At 41.2% G+C, this 22890-nt stretch overlaps 1 protein-coding gene across 3 annotated transcripts in view; it reads right to left on the bottom strand.

Annotated features, from left to right (window-relative positions):
• PLCH1 (phospholipase C eta 1) overlaps positions 1 to 22890 on the bottom strand; it is a 162168-nt gene that overhangs the window by 118244 nt on the left and 21034 nt on the right. For 2 of the 3 annotated variants that reach the window (XM_084640037.1, XM_084640038.1), the window contains exon 1: positions 15525 to 15636. Coding sequence is in view for 1 of the 3 variants with exons in the window: in XM_084640035.1 (XP_084496161.1) it covers positions 15525 to 15603 (79 nt within the window). In the remaining 2 variants the exon portion in view is untranslated. Of the gene's footprint in view, positions 1 to 15524; positions 15643 to 22890 lie in introns of those variants that run through there. The other variant, XM_084640035.1, reaches the window with a different exon arrangement.

The following is a 22890-nucleotide window of genomic DNA, read 5'->3' as shown; positions in this document are numbered from 1 at the left end:
TTATAATATGGTAATGAGATGTCTTGTGTATATGTGTACCACTATTCTCTTCTGAAGAGACTCAAGAAATGCCAAGTTGTTTGTTCTTTAAGAATTAGTAGAGACCTACTTTTAGTTCAAGTGTGCTTTTGAAATAGGGGATCTAAGTTCTATCCCTGATGTCACCAGGATGTTCAGAGTGTACTGTAGCCAATGACGTGGAGCAAAGTAGCAACTGTGAAGTTCCTCAGTGGTCATATTGCTAATGAAATGTGAGAAAGGTATAGTCCCTATTCATTAGGAAGATATTTATACTTACAGAATGAAACATCCAAATGAGGCACAGTGCTGTAAGATGTTACTATGAAAGCAAACCAGCTAAATTACTCCAGTTAAATGCAAGGTTTCAGAGCTCTTGTTTATAAAGTTCACCCACAAAAATCACATTTTCAGATGCTTCAGTGAAACCATTTGTGTTCGACAGGCGGCAGAAAAAATGTCATAAAAAGGCAAAGGCAGGAGGCAAATTCTAAACTGTACATCTCCTGAGACAGTTCCAGTCCTGGAGTCTCCAAGGAGACAGATGACACTAAATTTTAAAATAAGTTAATTGATGAGGTGACTTTTCAAACATGTTGAGTTCAGTGCACATGAAATGCAACAGTTTCTCCAGATTAGAAGTCCAGTCACGAATAATAATGATCATGGCATAATGTGAAAATTATAGACAGCCCTATACAATTGAATTAATGCATTGCACTGGGTGAGAGGGCACCAGCTAGGATAATTTGAGCAAGACTGATTTAACACTACAGCCTCCCAATAACGGTCAAATCACTATTGATACTGAGGTCTGAAAGTAGAGAGGGAGCTGACAAAAGGACAGATTAGAGACTAAAAGGAGAATTAATGACAATTATGGAAATGAAGTTTACACAAAAGGCTGAAATGTCTGATAAGTCAGAGGAAATAATTGTCTTAAGTAAACAGCTCTAATATGATAAAAATGAAAAGCTGTTTTCAGACCTGGTGAGAGAAAATTCACTGTTTGTTAAACATATTGTGTCTTCTTTCACTTAGGCAATTACAGAATATTAGCATTCCTAAATCTAGAAGAACAGGCAAATCAGTGGTGCTCTGTGTGCCTGCCCAGTAAACAGCCAAGACTCTAGATGCCAGAACATGAAGTTCTAATGAAAAAATACTGCAGAAGAGATGCTTAAATGAGAAATACACTTCTTGGTCTGCATAACACGAACACTTAGCTGACAGAAAATCACTTGGGCCAGATCCTGATGCCCTCACTCTTACTGAGGATCACTTTACTTCATGAGTAGTCCCTTCACCAGATTTTTTTCTTAAAATTTACCATGGTGCAGTTACTCCACTGCAAGCAACAGGGGGAATCCTAGTAAAGACGGGCCACCAGATTTCTAACCACTACTGTGTTCTAACCCTGCTAGCCCAAACGCAGTCTCAGTCAAGAGATAAGAAATTCCAATTCAGCTGTTATTTGGCTATTCCCTTAGCTGTATGCCCCATGGAAGACTCAACTTCAATATTCAATCCCAGTTTGTCCTCCTGAGGCTGGCAAGGACTGGGAGAACTCCAGAAGCAACACACTAGTTCCCTGTGGAACTAACTTGTGCCAGTTAGTAGCAGCTCCTTTGTCCAACTGCAAAGTGGCACTGACAGTCTGGACGTGAGGAGTGTTTAAAAGTGGGAGGACAGGAGGACCCGTGGGGGAGAATGATGATTAACCCTGTATGGTCACAAACAAAAGCCAACTAAATTAGGCAACAGAATTTTTCTGTTTTAGGATGTCGGTTAATTACGTCTTCTACTTTAGCTGATTATCACCTTTGCAGACTAATCGCTTTAATGGCTGTTGAAGGATTAGTGGAGTTTGTGGTAATAGGCCATTCTTGAGAGTTCTCACTATCAGTAGTGTTAAAATGTTTTGTTGTTGTACTACAAAATACCAGATCAAGGTACAGGTGGAGGGTCAGGCCTTGTCCACACTGCCACTTACAGCGTTGAAACTTTCTTCGCTCAGGGTGTGAAAAAACACCTCCCTGAGTAATGCAAGTTTCAGGGCTGTAAAGTGGCAGTGCAGAGAGTGCTACAGAGTTGGGAGCCGTGTTCCCAGAGATGGTAGCTATTCCTCTTGTGGAGGTGGTTTTATCCCAGGGCTGGAGCCGCAACTACACAGCCACGTTAACGTCGGCTGTGTAGACATACCCTCAGATTCTGCTCCCAGTTACACAGGAGAATGGTAACTTGACTGGCTTCAATGGAACTATTCCTGGTTAATATTGGTATCAGAAATCTGATACTTGCTTGGAGAGAAGTATTATAAGAAGCCATTCTATAAAATGCTACAACAATGGTCAAACTCATTCCATGAGAGCTGAACAGAAGATACTTTTGGGCCAAATTCTGTCTCCCTAACCCACGGTGAGATATATTTCGCTGTGCAAGCAATTCCACTGAAATTATCAGGATAATTCACACAGTAATACAGACCTCACCATGATTAAGAGTAGTAGAACTGGGCCTTCACAAGGAAAGAAGAGACTTTATTCTGATTATTTACTGTTATTAATTATTAATTATTATTATTCATTTAGCATATTCTTATTGTGTATCTCAATGAATGCCAATCAAAACTCCTAACTAGTAAATACAGAGAAAATACACAAAATAATAAAGAGTACACTGAAATACTACATAATACTACAAAGAAACTGTGATTACTTAAAATATACAAACTTAAGAATTTACCTAAAAATTGCCTGAATGTCTACACTGAGCCATATGAGTAAAATCAAACCATAGCTTTACTGGGACATACTCCACCCTGACTACCCCCTGAACAAGCCTTCTGATGCCAATGGTACCACACAGAATAGGTCCTGGCAGAATTTGCAACTGCAAGGATACTTTGTATAATCTAAAAATGTCCATGTTCATCTAAGAGTCCACCCTTCTTTGTTACTCTTATCTTTGTGTATGGGATGCTGGTACATGTATGTGAGTGATATACAGATTTACATTTTCACACCTACTGAGATGTTCACTGTGCTTTATCTTCCGGATGTCATGAATTCAGTACCAGCTAATTTAATCTTCTGAAGCCAAATGTTGATGAAATATAGCTCTTGGTAAGTTTTCCTAACATGGCATCTATTGCTCCATCTCTTTCCAGAGGTTACTTTAGTTGATTATTCTAATACTTTGTAAATAGAGATGGGCCCAAACCACAATTCATGAACCAAACACCTCTAGACTTTTGGAGATGTTTGAAATCCAGGCCCAGCTCTTATCTAATCTATGCATCCATCTGGGTATCTCTCACACACCCAACTCCACCCTATCTAACAAGAGGAGGATCCAAATCTCCTAAACCAAAACCCTAGATCTAAATAAACATGTTTCTACTAACTCTTGGGGGCTCATAATCGAGGTCTGGAACTGAATCTCACAGTTTGGACCCATCATCTCTATTTCTGAGGTTTATGATGTGGAATCAAACTAATTCTGAGGATTTTCTTTTAAGACTCACCCTCAGGGAAAACCTGGATCCGTCATTTTATCATCTAAAGAAACAGCTTTGCCATAGTTTTGTTGCCAGGATCCCAACATTCTGATCTGCCTGTGTCCTCCTGGCTGGATCACAGTAGTTAGTTCATTATCTGCTGGTTTTTAATCTTTTTCCTAATGGGTGTGTGTAGCACATACAAAACTCTCTGTTAAGATGCTCACTAGTACTAAAATCTCAAGCATATTATTTCTATGCCTTAGCATGTGCAGAAGAGCTGACTTCAGGATTCTCCATAGACTTGCTTCTTCCTGTCTTTTTGAACTAATTTTCCACCGCAAGGCTTAGTGTATTATTCATTCAATCTCTGAAACTGTATTGTGTGTTAGATTAGTGCTGTTTTATTTGGTCCTGGGTGCTCTATTCATTTTACACCTTCTTTATGGCACCCATCACCTCCCCCCTTCAGATATTGGGATCAAATTTTCATTCAGTCTCAATCTGCCTCAAACTCTGCATTTGTATAGGCCAATCAGGGGGCAACCTAGCTTCCTGACTTGTAAGAAGAATGCTTTCTTGCACATACAAGTTTAGTGGCTTAGGGGGATGATTCACCCCTGGAGACCATAGATAATTTCAAGAATACTCTTATTTTTATGATGTTCTCATTCAAACCCCTCCTTGATAGTCACTTCTTCCTACCAAATCCTACCAAGAATATGCCAGCCAAGAAAAAATAGTTTCATACACCTATCTAATAAAAATCCCCCAAATCCTTGGTCCACTCCAAGACAGAACCATACTCTGGGTCATCCACTGTATTAGGGCAAAATTCACCCACTGCTGAGGGTTCACCCCTGGCGTGCCACACACCACATGGCCCCTTGGGGAGGGGGAGGGGGTCCAAGTGGATCTGGGACATGGAGGACAGCCGGGGTTGCACCATCTGCAATCTGTGGAAAGGGGGGGGTCCCTCAGACTGGAATGGAAGAGAGTTGGGAGCATAACAGGGAAGGGACCACAGGATTCACACTTACATGGTTCCAATTAACCAAAACACCTGCTAAAGGGAAATGAACAGGTATCCAATTGCAGGTCACCAGGAGGACTAGTAGTTGTTAAGATGCTGCATTGCCACTGGTGCATAGTCAGGCCATTGGTTTGATACATTAAAATCATCCCCCAGCTCCCACTTATTTTCCTGCACAGAACATACTGATTCCTGGGTTCGTGCAGCGAATTTCACCCTTTGTATCTAAATTGTTAAGAACATAAGAATGGCCATACTGGGTCAGACCATGGTCCACCTAGCCCAGTATCATGTCTTCCAACAGTGGCTGGCACCAGATGCTTCTGAGGGAAAGAACAGAACAGGGCAATTATCAAGTGATCCATCCCCTGTTGTCCAGTCCCTGTTGGCAGTCAGAGGCTAGAGACACCCAGAGCATGGGTTTGCATCCCTGACCATCTTGGCTAATAGCCATTGATGGACCTATCCTCCATGAACTTATCTAATTCTTTTTTGAACCCTGTTATAGTTTTAGCCTTCACAACATCCCCTGCCAACAAGTTCCAGAGGTTGGCTGTGTGGTTTTGTCTGTCTATTTAAATTGTAAACTTCTAGGGGCAGGGACTGTGTCTTTCATTCTGTTTTGTACAACACGAAGCACACTGTCAGCACTCAGTAAATAATACATAGGAACAGTACTCTGATTGCATACTGTTATGGCATTTTTATTTGATGATACCTTTCTAAATTGAATTCAGTTTGCATGTTTATTTTCATTTGATTTATGAAGAGATCTGAGATTATCAGAACATAAGAACGACCATACTGGGTTAGACCAAAGGTCCATCTAGCCCAGTATCCTGTCTTCTGACAGTGGCCAATTCCAGGTGCTTCAGAGGGAATCAACAGGACAAGTAATCATCAAGTGATCCATCCCGTCGCCCATTTCCAGCTTCTGGCAAGCAGAAGCTAGGGACGATACCATCAGATGGGGTACACTGTACACAATAACTGACTGAACTTCTTACATATAAATAAGTCTGTGACATTGCACTCCATATGATTTTATGAAAATATGCTAATGAGTGTGAATATAATGTAACTGGAATATGCTTCATGCAAAAGGCATCTTGTGAGGTATCATTACAAAGCTTATAATCTACTGAGTGTGTTCATGCTATTTGTATAAATGTATCACTCTTGTATCTGACACTAGAAATGTGAAATATAACTCAGAGGTCCTATTGTAATTATGCACAGTGTGGGCCCTTAATGGTGGTTTGGAATCTTGACGGCTCCCATCAACTAGGACAATTGACTGCAGATGGCTCTGTTTACTTGTAAGTCTTCCTGTATACCTGTGTGCTGGCAAGTGGGTAATGAAGTCTTACAGTGACATGTGATCATGTCACCTGGTACTGGAATACATCTTTAACCTGGTGCTTTTCCGTTTAGAAGGAGGGGTGGGAACCCAGAGAGGGAGAAAGGATTCCCGCCTTGTGCAAAAGATATATAAGGGGTCGGAAGAGAAAAAAGGAGGCTGCAGTCATGAGAAATCCCCTAGCTACCATCTGAGCTGGAACAAGAGCTTTATACAGGGTAAAACGGATTTATTTGGGGTTTGGACCCCATTGGGAGCTGGGTATCTGCGTGCTGGAGACAGGACCACTTCTTAAACTGTTTTCAGTTAAGCCTGCAGCTTGTGAGGGATGTGATTCAGATTTGGATCTATGTTTGCAGCAGGCAAGTGTGTCTGGCTCAAACCAGTCAAGGGACTGAAGTCCCAAGCTGGCAGGGAAAACAGGCTCAGAGGTAGTCTAGGCACATCAGGTGGCAGTCCCAAAGGGGTTTCTGTGACCCAGCCGTCACCAAGTCAGAGACATAAAAATATTAAGCACCATATTTATCCATTCTCTATTCTTTTCCATGATTCAGTCTTCACTTCTATCACTGCACGGCAGCGCTTATTTATGCATTTGGAGGAGACTGTGCTCACACATCAAAACTTCGCTCTTCCAGATTTGCTGTGATTACCTTAGGAAATGTCTTCGTAAAAACTGAATAAGTCTTTCCTACAATGTTGGTATCAATTGTAATACACAGCTGAAAAATATTATAATGTGGATGCTTGAGATGCTTTTTTACAAGAAAGTTACTAATATTCTTCAACTAGAACTAGAAGCACCTAAAGGCAAGAAAACGAACACAGGAAAAAGTGATGTTACCTTTGAATAGGCTTTTATTAAAGGGATGCACAAGTTAGCAAATGTTTAATCCACACACCAAAACTAAAGCATTAACTTCAGTAAACATTGGCACTGCTCAAATGACAAAAAACAGATATGCACATAGTTATGCAAGGGATTATATAATTGTTCAGTGAATTGCAAACATTTCTTGCTTTGCTCACAGACATGGAGATCTCATGATAATTATCATCTCTAGCAAATTTGGGTCCTCCAGACCAGAAGATATTGGATTTCTAAATTAATAAGGATTTCAATAAATTAATCTGAATTGTAATTCAACCTTTAGAACAATAGTGGATATTTGCTTTCAGTTCTTTCATAAAAGTTCATAAAGTCAGGTGTATTATAACATCTACTACAAAGAAAGGTGGAAAATAAATAAGAATACACAGGGATCTCATCCTCCATCAATACAAGACAATAACTTAAATTAGTGGGAGATCATAAGGCTAGATATATACAGACCTGTAATGAAAATGGTGCTGAGTCTCATTGCCTAGCCCAGGGGAAACTCTACAATTACTCTTTTCTTCAACAAACTTCCTCTCTACTTCAGTATTCATATAATATATTCACATGACTTACGAGACTTCGGGCTGGTCTAAACTACCACGACAAATCGATCTAACTTACGCAACTTCAGTTACATGAATAACGTAACTGAAGTTGACGTAGTCAGATCCACTTACCACCGTGGCTACGCTGTGCTGTGTCAACGGGAGAGCGTCTCCTGCAGATCTCCCTTACACTTGGAGGTGGAATACACAAATCGATGGGAGAGTGCTCTCCCATTGATTTAGCGTGTCTTCACCAGACCCACTAAATCGATACTCGCTGCATGGATTGCAGCAGTGCCAATCTACTGGTAAGTGTAGACATGGCCTTACATAAGCCACCTCAGGCAAGCATATCTGGGGCTAGGTGTTAGTGGGCTCTTGGGATGATGATGGCAAAGCTTCTCCCACGACATAGCTATCGTCTCTCCGGGAGATGGACAAGCTCTCCCTGCAGCATAGGAGCATCTTCACTTACAAGCTACAGTGGTACAGCTGCATCAGTGCAGGATTTTAAGTGTCAACCTGCCCTCAATCTGTTGGGAGTTTTGATAGAGCAAAGACTAAGAAATATTTTGCAGGATTTGCCTTACTTTTTATTTATTATTTAATACAGATCATCGTGATAATACCTGCCTTCATTTTACAGGTGTCTTGGATTTCTGCAATATCGCCATCATTTCAGAAAGTAACACTCATAAGAACATAAAATAAAAGTAGAACTATCTTGTATTTATTTAGCACCATTCATCCTGAGCCAGCTCCTTCCCTCTGAAGCAGCAGTCACACTTCTCGCCTCCTTGCAAGTGTCTCTTGCAAAGAATAGGACAAGAGCAGGTGAAGGGAGCAAGTTGCTGTTGATTCTACCGCAGCTGGGCAAGAAGTTGGCTCCTGGAAGCAGCCAAAGAATCATAGTGCCAGGCCTCAGCTGGTGTATAGTAGGGTAGCCCCATTACCTTCAGTGTAGCTATACCAATTTACACCAGCGAGGAACCAGCCCATAGACTCCAGAGGAGAAACAGACCTATTAACTCACCTCCTGCCTCTCCCAGCCAGTGCAGGACTGCTCCCTACACTGTCTGGGACAGATTCCTGGTAAATGTGACAAGCAATAAAAAACTTTGCCTGCTAACAGATCTTACTAGAGAATCATAGTAAAGCAGCCCTGTAGCCCTGCATCTGCTCAAAGAAAAGGTCTTTACTTTAGACTGCACTGCAGTTCTCAGGAAGAGGCCGACTCCTTGGACTCAGGCCAGTCATACAGACTGCATTAGATTTTAATATTTATATTTATTGGAAATATTATGGGTAAATTATCCCTGCTGTAACTCCACTGTAATCAGTGCAGTTTATACCAGTGTGACTGAGTGACTGAGTAGAATTTGGCCTAAAGGAGTCACAGCAGGACTGAAACTGGCCCTCGAGATGGGCTAATGTGGTGGGACTTGGGCGAATTCAGGCTTCAGTCCCACGTCCTGGGTCGTGTAGTAATTTTTGTTTTCAGAAGGGGCTCGCAGTGCAATGAAGTTTGAGAACCCCTACTTTAGCCAAATTCTCACTAAGTCAAATCCTTTCCTTGGTTACAATTACCAACAACAGTAAGTGCCAGGAAATTTAGATCTTCTGAACTCCATTCTATTTACACCCCAGTTGGAGCTCCATTTACTTTACATCTTATTCGTACATTGCAGACATTGTGATTGCATGGGATACAAGTCAGGGAAGAATTTGGCCCATGGGAATTTTGGCTGTATAAGCACTCAAGGAGTTGGACTATAGTGGGATTTTTTATGTATAAAGTTAAATTAAAGAGCTTATTTTAAAAACTACTATCTTGGTGTCCTCAGTTATTACAGGTCACCTGTAATTATTTTAATTAATCCAATTAGTTCATACACTGTATTAACTCATGATGCATCCTACTCAGTAGCCAAGGGTAAAAAGCTCTAAAACTAGATATAGCATTTTATATGCACAAACACTATTCAGTTCCAAATATTTACAAAGAGTTTAAGCTAAAGCAAATAACATGGGTATAAAATTGCTGTGGTCACAGAATACGGACATCTGTTCCTGAGGCCTGACTGATGCTAAAGGAGTTAAATGCAGGGCAATGTTGTAAAATAGTGCACAGTGAGCTCTACAGTATGTACAAGGGTGTTAGCAGAGGTGTCTTTGGCAAACCTGACACCTGTGCTGTGGAGTGCTGAAAGTAGACCACTCAGGCCACTCACTGCAGGGAAGTACTGAGAGTACTACTTTCATCAATGGGGTTATTATACCATGCTTGCAGTCTACACTGCTACTGCAACAATCAGCAGCTGTGCTCAAAGCAACTCTATTCCAAATGCTTGTGCGACCATATGTGTACCACTGGGAGCCCTTGTGTGTGTGAATGCAAAATGTATTCCAGGTGTGCCAGGAGGAGCCAAATTTCTCAACAGACTGTTTAAATGTCCTTTTTATGACTCAACAATTCTACCTAGAAAACCTAGCCAGAGACTGGGGTTCAACTCTGCTCTGCTACAGACTTCCTCTGTAACCACAGGCAAGTCACTTGAACTAAAAAGGTGGGTTCTTAACTCAAGTTAGCTTACAATGAAAAGAGGAACTTTTTCCCCCTCTGCAGGAAACACTGTAATTTACATTTGTGGCAGAATCTCAGAAGTTCCTTTTTTAAAAAAAATTATCTTTGAACAGTCTCCACACTATATTGTACAGAAGACCTTCTTTAGGTTTGTAAGGAATAATTACAGTTACATTGTCTCTCACATACAATTTTTTTAAAATGTTTTAAAATATATATTTTTCATATCCCTCCGTCTGTACAGCCTCAGTGCCTAGCAAGTTTAACTGGACATACTTGCAGGGAATGGAAAATTAAAATTAATAAATTTTAAATATCTAAAAGTAGCTTTTCTAGACATAAAAAGGCCATAACTTTAAAGTCTAATATTTCAGGATCTGACAGAGCTAGAAGCAAGTGGAAAGCTTCTTTTGAATAGAATAAAACTCCAGTTTGTAGCACGCTCCATGGTCACACAATATCAGACCTTAAACTTACAACTGGGGAAGGACTGAATATTGCCCATACTCAACCTTGGGCCAATGTAACTTTTGTGGAAGCTGCAGGGAGAACGGAGGAAGGGAATTCCTTATTTCGGGGAAAAGGAGGAAACATTTCTGAGGCATTTTTTTTAATGGTGTGACTTTGAGCTTGATAAGTTTATGGAGGGGATGGTATGATGAGGTTGCCTACAACGACATGATAGGGGCATTAGATGGGGAGGGCTCTGAGGTACTACAGAGAATTCTTTCCCAGGTGTTTGGCTGATGGATCTTGCTGACATGGTCAGGGTTCAACTGACCACCATATCTGGTGTCGGGAAGGAATTTTCCCCCAGGTCAGATTGGCAGAGACCCTGGGGTTGGGTTTTTTTGCCTTCCTCTTCAGCATGGGGCATGGGTCACTTGCTGGTTTAAACTAAAGTAAATGGTGGATTCTCTGTAACTTGAAGTCTTTAAATCATAATTTGAGGACGTCAGTAACTCAGCCAGAGGTTATGGGTCTATTACAGGAGTGGGTGGGTGAGATTCTGCAGCCTGCAAGTGTGCAGGAGGTCAGACTAGATGATCACAATGGTCCCTTCTGGCCTGAAAGTCTATGAGTCTATTTAGAAGCTGGAAACTGAAATGCTTATTTGATATCCAAAAAAACTTTTAAAAATGACTATGTTAATAGTTACATAATTCTGATGCACTTTGATAACTGTAAGCTTCTGAGTCCCTATTATTTCCAAAAACACACTTCATTGTTTAAAGATGTACAATCTTTTAGATATTTTGTACGTTTAAATTTATTAAAAGAATGCAACTTTATATTAAGTCCTCTACTGCCCCCTTGTGTACCTGTCTAACATTTAAACAGCTAAAGCTGCCAAAGAAATATATATTATATAGTAAGAGGCAGTGACACTAGCAAAATCTTGTGCAGTATTTCAAGCCAAATCCTGCATTAAGTGACATATGTGCAAACTCAAGTAACTCAGCACAAAACTTAGCACTGCAAATTTTAGCACAAACGTTATTTTAGCACATTGACTACACATAGTTCCACAAAAACCCTTGTGAACTTCCTGCACTACATAGATACAATGGGTGAAATCCTGGCCGCATTAAAGTCAGTAGGAGTTTTGCCATTGACTTCAACAGGGCAAGGATTTCATGAGTACAGATACAGAAGGTGACAGCCATAACTCTTGAATCTCTCTGCTTTGGCTGGTTTAAATTAGACCCTTATAGTTTAAATTAGACCCTTATATTAAATATAAGTTTTACTATGATCATAATAAGCAGGATCAACTTTATGACTGGCAGCAACCAAGCAACAGCAGGAGCCCAAACTGCTGGAGGGAGGGGATCAGTTTATCGTTGTCTCCCAGCCAGCTCTTACATCAGAAGAGCCAGCTCATGAATCTCAAAGCTTGCACAAAACCCAAAATGGCAGGGCCCTAATCAATCGTCTACTTCACTTTTACTAATAGCCAGCCCTGAAAGAAACACCCATAATTTTGCACCAGTGTTAGAAGAGAAGAGGGATACACAGAGATTTTTCTGTCGCTGATGAAGTTCATCCCTGTCCTCTTGATATACTAAACCATAACTCCAGAGATTGTTGGATCATATTAAAGAAGTTCTGTATTAAAATCACAAATGAGTTTGATTCTCCATAGTTTAAATTCCAGGGTATTACTAATTAAGAGGTCTCTTGGTTTTTGGTACTGTTTCTCTCCCTCTATGTGTGAAACTTGCAAGCCGCTAATTGTGTTAGTACATTCTAAGACAGAGTCTGCTCTCAAAGCAATTCTTTGTAACAACTACTCACACAGAGAGAGACTCAAAGCAATACTCTGTAACAACGAAACAGCACTCAAAGACTCCCCGCCCTTTTGTTGTATTAACAATTGTGATTAAAATAGAGATAGAGGATGTATGTGGATGGATGCTTGGTGTGGATAATAACTGAATGATCAGGGAGGTGCCAGCCTAAGAATCCAGTGTCCATCGGCTGAAGAAGGCGTCAAGTGGAAATAATCAGAGGACCCCCGGAGGGCAGACTGGAATCCACCCAACAGCCTCAAGAATGGGAGAACCAAAGAACAAGATAATATCTGGCAGCACAGAGCCATCAGGAATGTGAACCATCTGCTGATTGATTCAGCAACAGCATGATGAAGCAATTGCCATAGACTGGCATAGGAAGAAATTCCTATAAAAATGGACTCTAGAAAGTGAGAACTTTGGGGTCTGATTCTGCAAACCAACTTCCAGGAGCATCAGATGAGCATCTGACAAGGCCCTGTTCCCTCCTCATGTCCAGGCCACCTGGCCAGTGGCTTGCCATGAGCAACTCTAAGGCTGGTAACTATGATAACAACCTTACAGAACCTGTGTGTGTGTGTGTGTATGAATGAATGTGTGAATAAATATGAAATTGAATGGAATGTTATAGCTGTAACTAACTGCTTACTATGATTCTTTCTGTATTCATAATAAATGTGTGTAAATTTTGCCTTTCCCCCTTTAATAAGATCCTTCTGGTTTTTAATTTATTGGTATAACAAGATAACTTTCTGAGTCGGAGGTAAAAGTTAATTCTGAAGGGTGAAGGTTTTACTTTGGAATCCACCAGGTTCCATCAAATTATGTGCTTTCAAATATTTTCCTACAGAGAATAACCTTGGACCACTCTGTAAGGAATTGGTTACCCTGTGCCCCTTTTGTAAGTGGAGAACACTTCCTCACCTTGCTTAGTCCTGCTGCACTTAGTGATTAAAATAGCGTATCTAATTTAAAAAAAACATACAGACTCCAGTTTTCCACAGCAATTGCCTACATGACTGCAGCATCACTGCTGTAAGATTATGGGTCTGGTTGTTGCCTAAATTACACCAATAGCATAAGACACTGGGCCTGATTCTCCACTGTGATCCCCAAGGACACCACTCTTGTGGGGCACAGGGGTTGGAAAGCTGATGGACACTGCCTTTGGGGAACACCCCTAAGACAGATGGCCTCCTCTGGCTAGTATACAGTTAACATAAGGACCCTGCTTCACTCCCCTTCCCAGCCTCTGCCATAGGGAATATGTAAGGGGGAAGGAGGTGATAGGAGGAGATGTTCCAGGCAGAGAGGTGCGCTTGGCCAGTGTCCTGTGAGCCAGCATCTCTGTTTCCTATGGTCCACATTTAACTTAAACCATGGGGAACTCAAGAGCGGTTGGGGTTCCTATGGCCCAGCAACAATGACACTCAGAATCAGAACCACTGATTCCAGTAGTATTACTCCTGTTTTGCCCAACTGTAAGTGAGAGGAGAATCAGGCCTTACATCTTATCATAAATATATTGCAGTGTGTTAGACCATCATCACAGGAGTGGTATGAGTCCACACTAGGTATGTTGTTTCATGTACTGGGGCAATATTCAGCCATTAGCTGCACCTGTCCAACCCCAGTGATGTCCATGGGGCTGCAGAGATGAAATAGAGCAGTGACTATGGCTCACTTTGAACATATCACAAAAACATGTTTTACTACTGTTAGGTGGTGAACAGCCTTGAGCATGATCCCAACTATGGCCCTGTCTGAACTACCAATACAGTGTTTTGGAACTAGTTCATGACACTCACCTAACGTAGTTACAAAATACACAACTGAGTTGTGTCCTCACAGAAACCTTATTCGTAGCATAACCATGTGTGTGCATTCACACCTGCCGCTATGTTCAACTGTTTGTATTGGTGCATTCTGGAAAAAATTGGGCAACTATCTCCAGTGTTTCAGCAGGGGAATATAGTACCTGGAGTACATGAACACAGAGTGGCACCATCATCACATGGGTTCAGAGCACTCTAGGATACACCAAGAGCTGGGAGGAAGGATGACTGGCCTGGGTGGCATGTGTATGGTGGTGGGGGTATCATGGAAATAATATACAAAAGCTGCATGCCAAACCAGTTACAGGAGGACAACTATATGTCAGCCTGGTCTCTGAAAAGGGTGACACAGTGTTAGCTGCCATGCTTACTGAGTATTAACTATGTTGTGTGCAGATACAGCCATGTCACTAACAAGTTACAAACTTAGTTAAGAGATGCAGCATAAGCAGGCCCTTAGGCAGTCTCTATCCCTTCTGTAGCTGAGCACTACATACTAAGCAACCTGCTGCACCTCATCCATTCAGGCACATGCTATCCATATTGAGAGACAAATGGGAAAATGCAAGATGAACTGGGAAAAATATTGACATTAACAAAAAGACTTAAATGAAAAGTTTATGATTATTGCTTTAAAAAACTCTGGACTGTAGATTCAGCTAGTCAAAGCAGTTACCTTGAATGTCTCCAATACTCATTAAAATAGACAGTCATATGAATTGACAAGAAATTAAAAGCACATTATTCAAAACAGGGCTCCTCACAAGCCTCTTGGCCAGATACAAAGCTGCCTACCTAAGGAACACAGCTTTAATCTAGACCTGGTCAGCTACACCAGCCAGAAATCCTCCTCCCACTTCCCACACAGTTCTCTTTCAGCACAAATGGAAACTACATCTCCATCAAGGACTGACAGAAGTACTGCCTGTTGAACAGCCACTTCACCAGGGAGCTTGCAGTTTAATAGTGCTTAAGTGATCTTGGAGATTTTGGCCCAAATTCAACCCTGATATAACTGGGTGCAACACCATGGAAGTCAATGGAAACACTCAGTACGGAATATGACTGTTTGTCTTAAACATAAAAGACACAGAATATGACTGTGCCCAAAGCAAGGGGAAAATTCTAAATAGCAGGATTTTCTCCAGTATTTCTGGTCATCATCAGTAGTATAAAAGCAGAATTTTCCCTGATATGTTTACATCATACCCCTGACCTACACCATGAATCAATACATTTTTATTATAGTAAATTGTAATTAAAGCGGTATATCTGTATGCCTCAATAAGCACTTCCATAACAAACTAATATGCTCTGTTATCTTGCCAAGTAAAAATTGTAACTCCAAAACATTAAAAATCATTACTAAATCTACTTTTATCTACAAGAAGATCATTATTACCTAGTTATATGCCACTATAAAATTTCAGTTGCATCCGAGTGAAGTAAGAAATGAAAAGAAAACATGTAGCTTACCATGAAATACACCATTGTCCACTAAAAAATGTCTGCAGTACTGCAGACAACTTTTCTTATCCAGGCTCCAATAACTCATTGTAACAAGACTTCCTGCTCAGCATCAAAGACAATTACCCTGCAAAATGAAACAGAATACAATTATAGATAATAGAAAGGTGTCTATATTACCTCATACCTTCTCTCTCTATTAAACAAAAAGAAATGTGCCCATCTCCAAGACATCTAGGCACCCAAGAACCTATCACAGCACACAACAGCCACAGTTTAACCCCTCCAGACTATACTAATTCACACCTCAATTTCCTGTCTGCTGTATAGACGGGGATTCCACCTCCCCCAAGCAGCTTGATTGGGATGGGGAAGGAGATTAATCTTTGTGTCTTTTGTCCCTTTTCACCCACTCCTTAGCTGACCTCTGGAAAAAAGTAGTCAGTCAAGTTGACTCCAAAAACTTCAAGCCATGGCCCCTTTACACTGGCTCCTCAACTGACTGACATTCTGGCGGCTGGAAAAATACCCACTTGTGTTAGGATTCAGAGTCCAATCCTGCTCCAGTTGAAGGCAGTGTGGGTTTTCAAGAGCAGCAGGAGCAAGCCTATCAAGACAGGTCTTCAAGGGTAATTTACTACAGAATGCTAGCAGTGATAGCCCTCAGAACAGACAATAACCTTTCTTATAACAGGCCCCAGAAATTTCTCAGAACTTAACAGCTCCAGCAGCCAATTTTGCTTAATCAGCCCATTAATATTTATAAGTCAGTTAAAATGAAAATGCACTCTAATCAAATTTTAAAAAAGACAAGCTAAGTGAAAAACATGTGTAGCTGAGAAAAAAATCAGCCCTTCAGTGCTCATGAGTATTTGGACCACGAGTTAGTCCTCTGTTCCACTGCTACAAGAGAATACCATGTAAACAGTTGGAACTATTATTTTCAGGGATCAGAGGCCATGTCTACACTACCATTTATGTCAGCAAAACTTATGTCACTCTGGGATTCGGAAAAAACACTCCACTGAGCGACATAAGTTTCATTTGCATAAGTGGTAGTGTGCACAGCGCTATGTCAGCGGGAGACCTTCTCCTGCTGACAGAGCTACCACTGCTGGTTGAGGTGGTTTTATTTTGTTGACAGAAGAGCTCTCTCCCGCCGGTGCACAACGGTTACGTGAGTGATCTTACAGCAGTGCAGCTGCATCGGTACAGCTGTGCCGCTGTAAGCTCACTAGTGTAGACATGGCCAGAGAAGATAAAATATAACTCTTAAAAAGCTGATGGATATAGCTCAAAACAAGGCTTTATTTGTTCAACCCATTTTATTAAATTCATTTTTGAAAAATTCCAACCTTTTGTTTATTAGAAATGGGCCTTGCAAAATCCATCCCATCATAACAGGGCCTGTTAGTACAGACTTGGTTAAGGCTCAATCTGTCAAATAAAGGGGTTTATAGATCTGTCATGAATATTCCCTTCACAATGGGGTTTGTTACTTACTAAAGATCAGATTTCTAAAAGAGCTCAGAACCCCTATTAGGCCCACATTTTCAAAAGAGTTCAGAACCCATTTAGGCATCAAATAAGCAGCCAGATTTTCCAAAGTACCCTCCAAGATGAAAATGGGGGCTGGATGCTAAACACTTTTGATGTGGTCCCAGTCAATGACTAGGGCTCCTAGGCACTGTAGTCAAAATAATATCTGACCAATTATTTTGGTGCCTCAAGGGGATTGTAGCTCTTTTGAAAATTTGGCCTCAATTGTGGCTGCTCAGCATTTGAAAATCTGGCACCACGTAGCCAACATTTATTCTATTGCCAATCAGCATTAGTATGAGTGAGCAGCAGGCAAACCCAAGAATTTTCACTGAGCTGCCTCCAGCTCCCTCACTAAGACTATATGGTCCCCAACACCATCGTAACTGAGCTCCATACAATCTCTAATGTACCTATCCTCATCACACCTCTGAGGCAGGGAAGTGCTGTTATCCCCATTTTACAGAGGGGCACTGAGAGACTAAGTGGCTTACATATAGTCACACAGGACATCTGTGGCAAAGCAGGGAACTGAACCCAGGTGTCTCAAGTCCTAGGATAGTGCCCTAACCACTGGACCACCCTGCCTCTCTAACACTAGATTCCGCAGCCTGCATTTTCTGTTCACCTCTTCTGCACTCCTGAGTGGGGCAAAGTTCTAAGGCAGGCAAGGCCTTTGAATTGGCCATATGGCACAACCAGTCTCTCCATCTCTCCTACCTCCTCCTCCTTTCCCCATTGGGGTACTACAAGGAGTCATAATCCAGGTAGGTGCTAGGAAAGGGGAACAGCAGGGGAAGGAGTAATCTTAGCAGTGCAGCATCCTCCCCAGTCTCCAGCAGAGCAGTCCCCTTTGCAGGTGGAGAGCCTGCAGTATGCTCTGCAGCTGCACTGAGTTCCTGCCCCTTTGGATGAGGTCTCTGCCTATCTCATCCCCAAGAAGGTGGGTGCTTCCTGTCCCCACCACCATGTGGCCTTAGGAGAAAACTGCAGAGAGCGGCCAGCCAGAGACTCCAGTTGGTAGGAGCAGGTGCAGGAAAAGCAGGGACCTCGGCACATTCAAAGAACTTTCTACAGTTTTAGCTGGACTTCCTCTCCCCTGAGCTGACTGGCTATTTGCTCCACTCCTCGCACCCTCAGTCTCTACAGTCAGCTTCACTCCTCACCTGCCCCCTTATTGTTCTCTCCCGCTCACTGCCTTCCCTCCTAAGTAAACTCATCCCCACCGCAAACATGTAACTGCCATCCCACAGTTCACTCTGCTTCTGTGTTCTACCTCTTCCCCCACCAGGTGTCTGTCTGATCTTTTTAGATTGTAAACTCTTCGGGGCAGGGAGCGTCTACGACTCTCTGTACAGCACCTAGCGAAATGGGGCACCACTCTTGGTTGGCCCTTTAGCACCACTGTAATAAACATGATTAATACAAACAATAATCAAAGGAGCTGCTGAATGCTCATGTCTAGAGAAGGGGGCATATGGTCCGAGAAGGAAAGGGGCTGAGAGGGAAAGGTTCAGTCTGCCAGAAGGAAGAGGGGGAATCCCCTTCTCCCCGTTTGCCGTGCTTGCATTTTGTGTTCGTTCCAAGCTGAATTTTTCTCCACATGCACAAATGACTGTAAAGGCCCTTCTCTGATTCAGACAAAATGCTGCTGCTAAAATAATCTCATTAGCCTATTGCTCTGCAACTTCCCAGTCCTTCCACTGGCTTCCAGTTTCCCATCATATCAAGTACAAGCTTCCTGCCTTTACCTTCAAGGCCTGCCACAGCTCTGCCCCCTTCCTATAAACATGCTCTTGTCACCTAGTTATCACCCTCCCGCCTCCACTCTTCCAGTGCTGCCTGCCTCAGCTACCTTCTTCTCTGCTCCTCCTGCAAATACCGTTTCTTCCCCTTTCTTCCATGCTGCCTCTTATCCTGAAACACCCTCTGAACTGATCTGTAAGGCTGCTCCCACTTCTCCTTCAAATCTCTTCTGCAGACACACTTCCGCCACATCTCCTACAAGAAATCAGTCACCATTTCAGAGCTAGACTGAGGGGCTGCTGGAGGAGCTGGCTGAGGGACAGTTGATGTCTTTTTACTTATGTAATTACAAAATTGAAAAAACAAATGAAATGTATGTATAAAATTTTTAGATATATTTAATTATCTTCCCATTCCCCAACCCTTCACATTGTGTCTACCTTCCACCTAGACTATAAACTCTTCAGGGCAGGGATCCACCACTCTGCTTGTAGAGCACCTAGCACAACAAGGCCCAATCCTGATCTTAGTGCTACCATGATATAAAAAAATTAATTAAGAAGATGAAGGTTTCCATAAAAAGTGTGAAAATTAGAAATCAGGTCTCTCCAAAACAGCAATTTAAAAAAAAAAATCTTGTGATCTTTAAGCCAATCACATAATTTATTTGGGTTTGTCCCATGTTTTTGAAGCCTTAGGGTTGACAGCACTGCATATCCCGTAGCAGGAACATAGGGCCCCAGATTTGATTTATTTTTTTAACCTGAACACAACCTACAGTCTCCAAACCTGAGTCATAAGCCTCTCTGAAATGATCATAGGCAAAAGGATGCATGTGTGGAAAAGGTTTTGTACAAGCTTGGCTAAAAAGTCACTCCTCCTCTCAGGAGAGCTCTGCATGGCTGCCTAGAAGTCATCCACTGTCTCACAACAGCATCCATGGAATGGTTAGTTGTAAAAAAAAAATTAAGCAGAAAACATCTCAGCAGCTCTACAAACATGGCAGACCGTACAAAGAGCTTTGTATTTTCTAATTACACATTGAAGGTGTTAAAGGTTTTCATGGGTTTTCAGTGCAGGGGGCAATGATGGAGGGCGTTTACACACTATCAGAATTAGAAAACAGATTGTTTGGGGAAAGCAAGGAAGAAAACCATGCATAATATTTAGGGAGAAAGAAAAGAGAGAGCAGAAAGCATTGTCTGTGCATAAAATTATGTTAATTTTTCTTTACTTTTATTATGTGAAGTTTTTGACCCCAATTTTTAAAGGGGTGTTTTGCACATCCCTCTTGCACATACAAACTTTTACAAATTTCAGTTGTTGCTAGTTCTGGTTATTTAATCTCATTATCATCCCAAGTTTTTTGTAGCTCAGTTGAAGAATTTTCTGCCTACTTCTTTATGATGGAGGCGTCATGACTCTGGACCCAATCCTGCTATTATTGAAGTCAACAGGATTTTTGCCCCTAATTTCATGAACTAGATACAGCACATTTTCATTCTGGGTGGGTAGGTGGGTGGATAGGGGGAGGGAGAGGGAGCAGTTAGTGTGTGTTTGTAAGTTTCTTTCTGTGGGACACAGGATGTTACTCTGAAGCTGAGAGGTGGCGTGGCATGGGAGAAGTGGTCTCTGCATATGGTCAGTTTGGATGAGCTATTACCAGCAGGAGAGTGAGTTTGTGTGTGTATGGGGGTGGGGGGGATGTGAGAAGGCCTGGATTTGTGCAGGAAATAGCCCAACTTGATTGTCATGCACATTGTGTAAAGAGTTGTCACTTTGGATGGGCTATCACCAGCAGGAGAGTGAATTTGTGTGGGGGGGTGGAGGGTGAGAAAACCTGGATTTGTGCTGGAAATGGCCCACCTGATGATCACTTTAGATAAGCTATTACCAGCAGGACAGTGGGGTGGGAGTAGGTATTGTTTCATATTCTCTGTGTATATATAAAGCCTGCTGCAGTTTCCACGATATGCATCTGAGGAAGTGAGCTGTAGCTCACGAAAGCTTATGCTCTAATAAATTGGTTAGTCTCTAAGGTGCCACAAGTACTCCTTTTCTTTTTGCGAATACAGACTAATACGGCTGTTACTCTGAAACCTGATCTCTGCATATTGTTGGTTAAAATGTCAGACAATTAGCATTGAGTAGGTGATAATGGACTTTTTATGCATGCTTCTGTTGTAGTTTTTGTTAATAAGCCATTCTGTTGCACAAGTGTACTTTGTTTTCTCCCCTGGGGGTTAATTAGGTAGGTATGTTAGGCCTGTTTACTTATCTTTCAAATTTTGTCTTTACTCTGAAATTGAGTTTTGCTGTCTCTGGGCAATTCTGTGGCCAACAGTAATAATTTAAGTCACTTTCCTTTTGATTGCTGTGAAATACTGGTGTGTTCTGATGCAGTCTCTTTCTGTTTTATCCCAATGTATCGGGTTTAAAAGTCTCCCTCAGAAAAGTACTAGACAGGCAGCCTACACTAATATGTGGTTAATTACACTAAAAATTAGATCTATTAAGATTGTCTTGGATACTAAGCAACAATACCTGTGACTTCTGCTGGTGGTTGTGTTCTTCTATATTTCTTTGATTTTTGCCCTTATCACACATGAATTTTTTCATTAAAACAGCTGAAGTAAAATCACTCTCCTAGTTATAATTAATAAGGAGCCCAAGCTGAGAAATTCCGATCCAGGTTTTCCCAAAGTTTGGGGGTGATGCAGACCATATTTATTCATGTTTCATCAGATTAAAATTGTAGGCTAATCATCAAATAATGAGAAAAAGATAAAACTAAGTTATGTTTTAATTAAGTAAATACATTTTATTTATCAATCCTTCATCACTAAGATTATGTGAGAAAGAAAAGATAATTTCTTAGCCCCTCTCAGCACCCACAGAGTTCACGTTGCCTGGGGATTTTTAACAAAAATATTACTTCCAATATACGTTTAGTCTCTTTCAAAGAAATTCTTCAGCCTAACTCTTATATTGTGTCCCATGCTGATACAATATCCCCTTTTATTCTTAGCACAAAGGATTCTCCCATACCACAGGAAACTCTTATCAAAAAAAAAAAAAAAAAAAGCACTCTGCTACATGTTAGAGATGAAGACGGAATTATAAGGGAAAGGCAACTACTCCACATTTGAGAAAATCTTCTAAAAAGTACTTTCATTTTCATCTATACTATTATTTGTATTATGGTAGCTCTGAGGAGCCCCAGTCAGGATCAGGTCCTGGGTAATGTACACTGTACAAACAAAGAGTAAAAGACTGGTCTCTTCCCCGAAGACTAAAAAATATAAAGGCAAATACTAAGGGCTTGTCTGCACACAAAAGTTGTTCTTCTTTAACAATACTGATCTACCTCAAGTGGTACAATCCTCCTAATGTGGACTCAATTATAACAGTATAAAAATGGTTATACAATACAGTTTATTCTGTACGTGAAGGGGAATAAACTATACCATTGTTTATATTGGTATAATTGCATCTATACTGGTGGTTGTACCATGTAACTATTTCAATGTAAAAATCACACCCATAACCATGATTGTTACACTAGTACAAAATCTGTGTGTAGTATAGGCCTAATTTACATAAAACAATCTTCTGAAGTAATCAGTAGTTGGCGCTGTAATTTAGCTGTAATGTCACTATTTCACAAGAGGCAAAATTCACTGGTCAGCCCCCCCGAACTGGCACAAGACAAATCTCTGTTAGTGTCCTACCTCAGCAAAAAGAGGTTATTGTAAATCGGCAAGAACCCATTCACAATACAATACAATAAGTTAAAATGTACTTAACACCTAAACTCAGCTCAGTGATGGATTCTATGAAGCAGCCTCTAGAAATACATGAAGTTAAAAGAACTATTCTTTCAATAAAAATGAATCAACTAAAAGTTGTGTGTGAGTCAGCAAAGGTTATTCTGGTACCTTGAGTACTGTAACTCACAAAGCCTTCCAAGGTACTTCACAAAATGACATTACCTGAGCAAAACCAATTTATCTTCAAATTCAGTTTGCCAGCACTTGTTTATTTTATACAAGAAATTACAGTTTACTTATGTATCCACTTACCAACGGTT

The sequence above is a fragment of the Lepidochelys olivacea genome (assembly GCF_965140295.1).
Source record: "Lepidochelys olivacea isolate rLepOli2 genome assembly, chromosome: 9".
Taxonomy (NCBI): domain Eukaryota; kingdom Metazoa; phylum Chordata; order Testudines; family Cheloniidae; genus Lepidochelys; species Lepidochelys olivacea.
The sequence above is the reverse complement of the archived record's forward strand: the minus strand, read 5'-3'. Positions and strand labels throughout refer to the sequence as shown.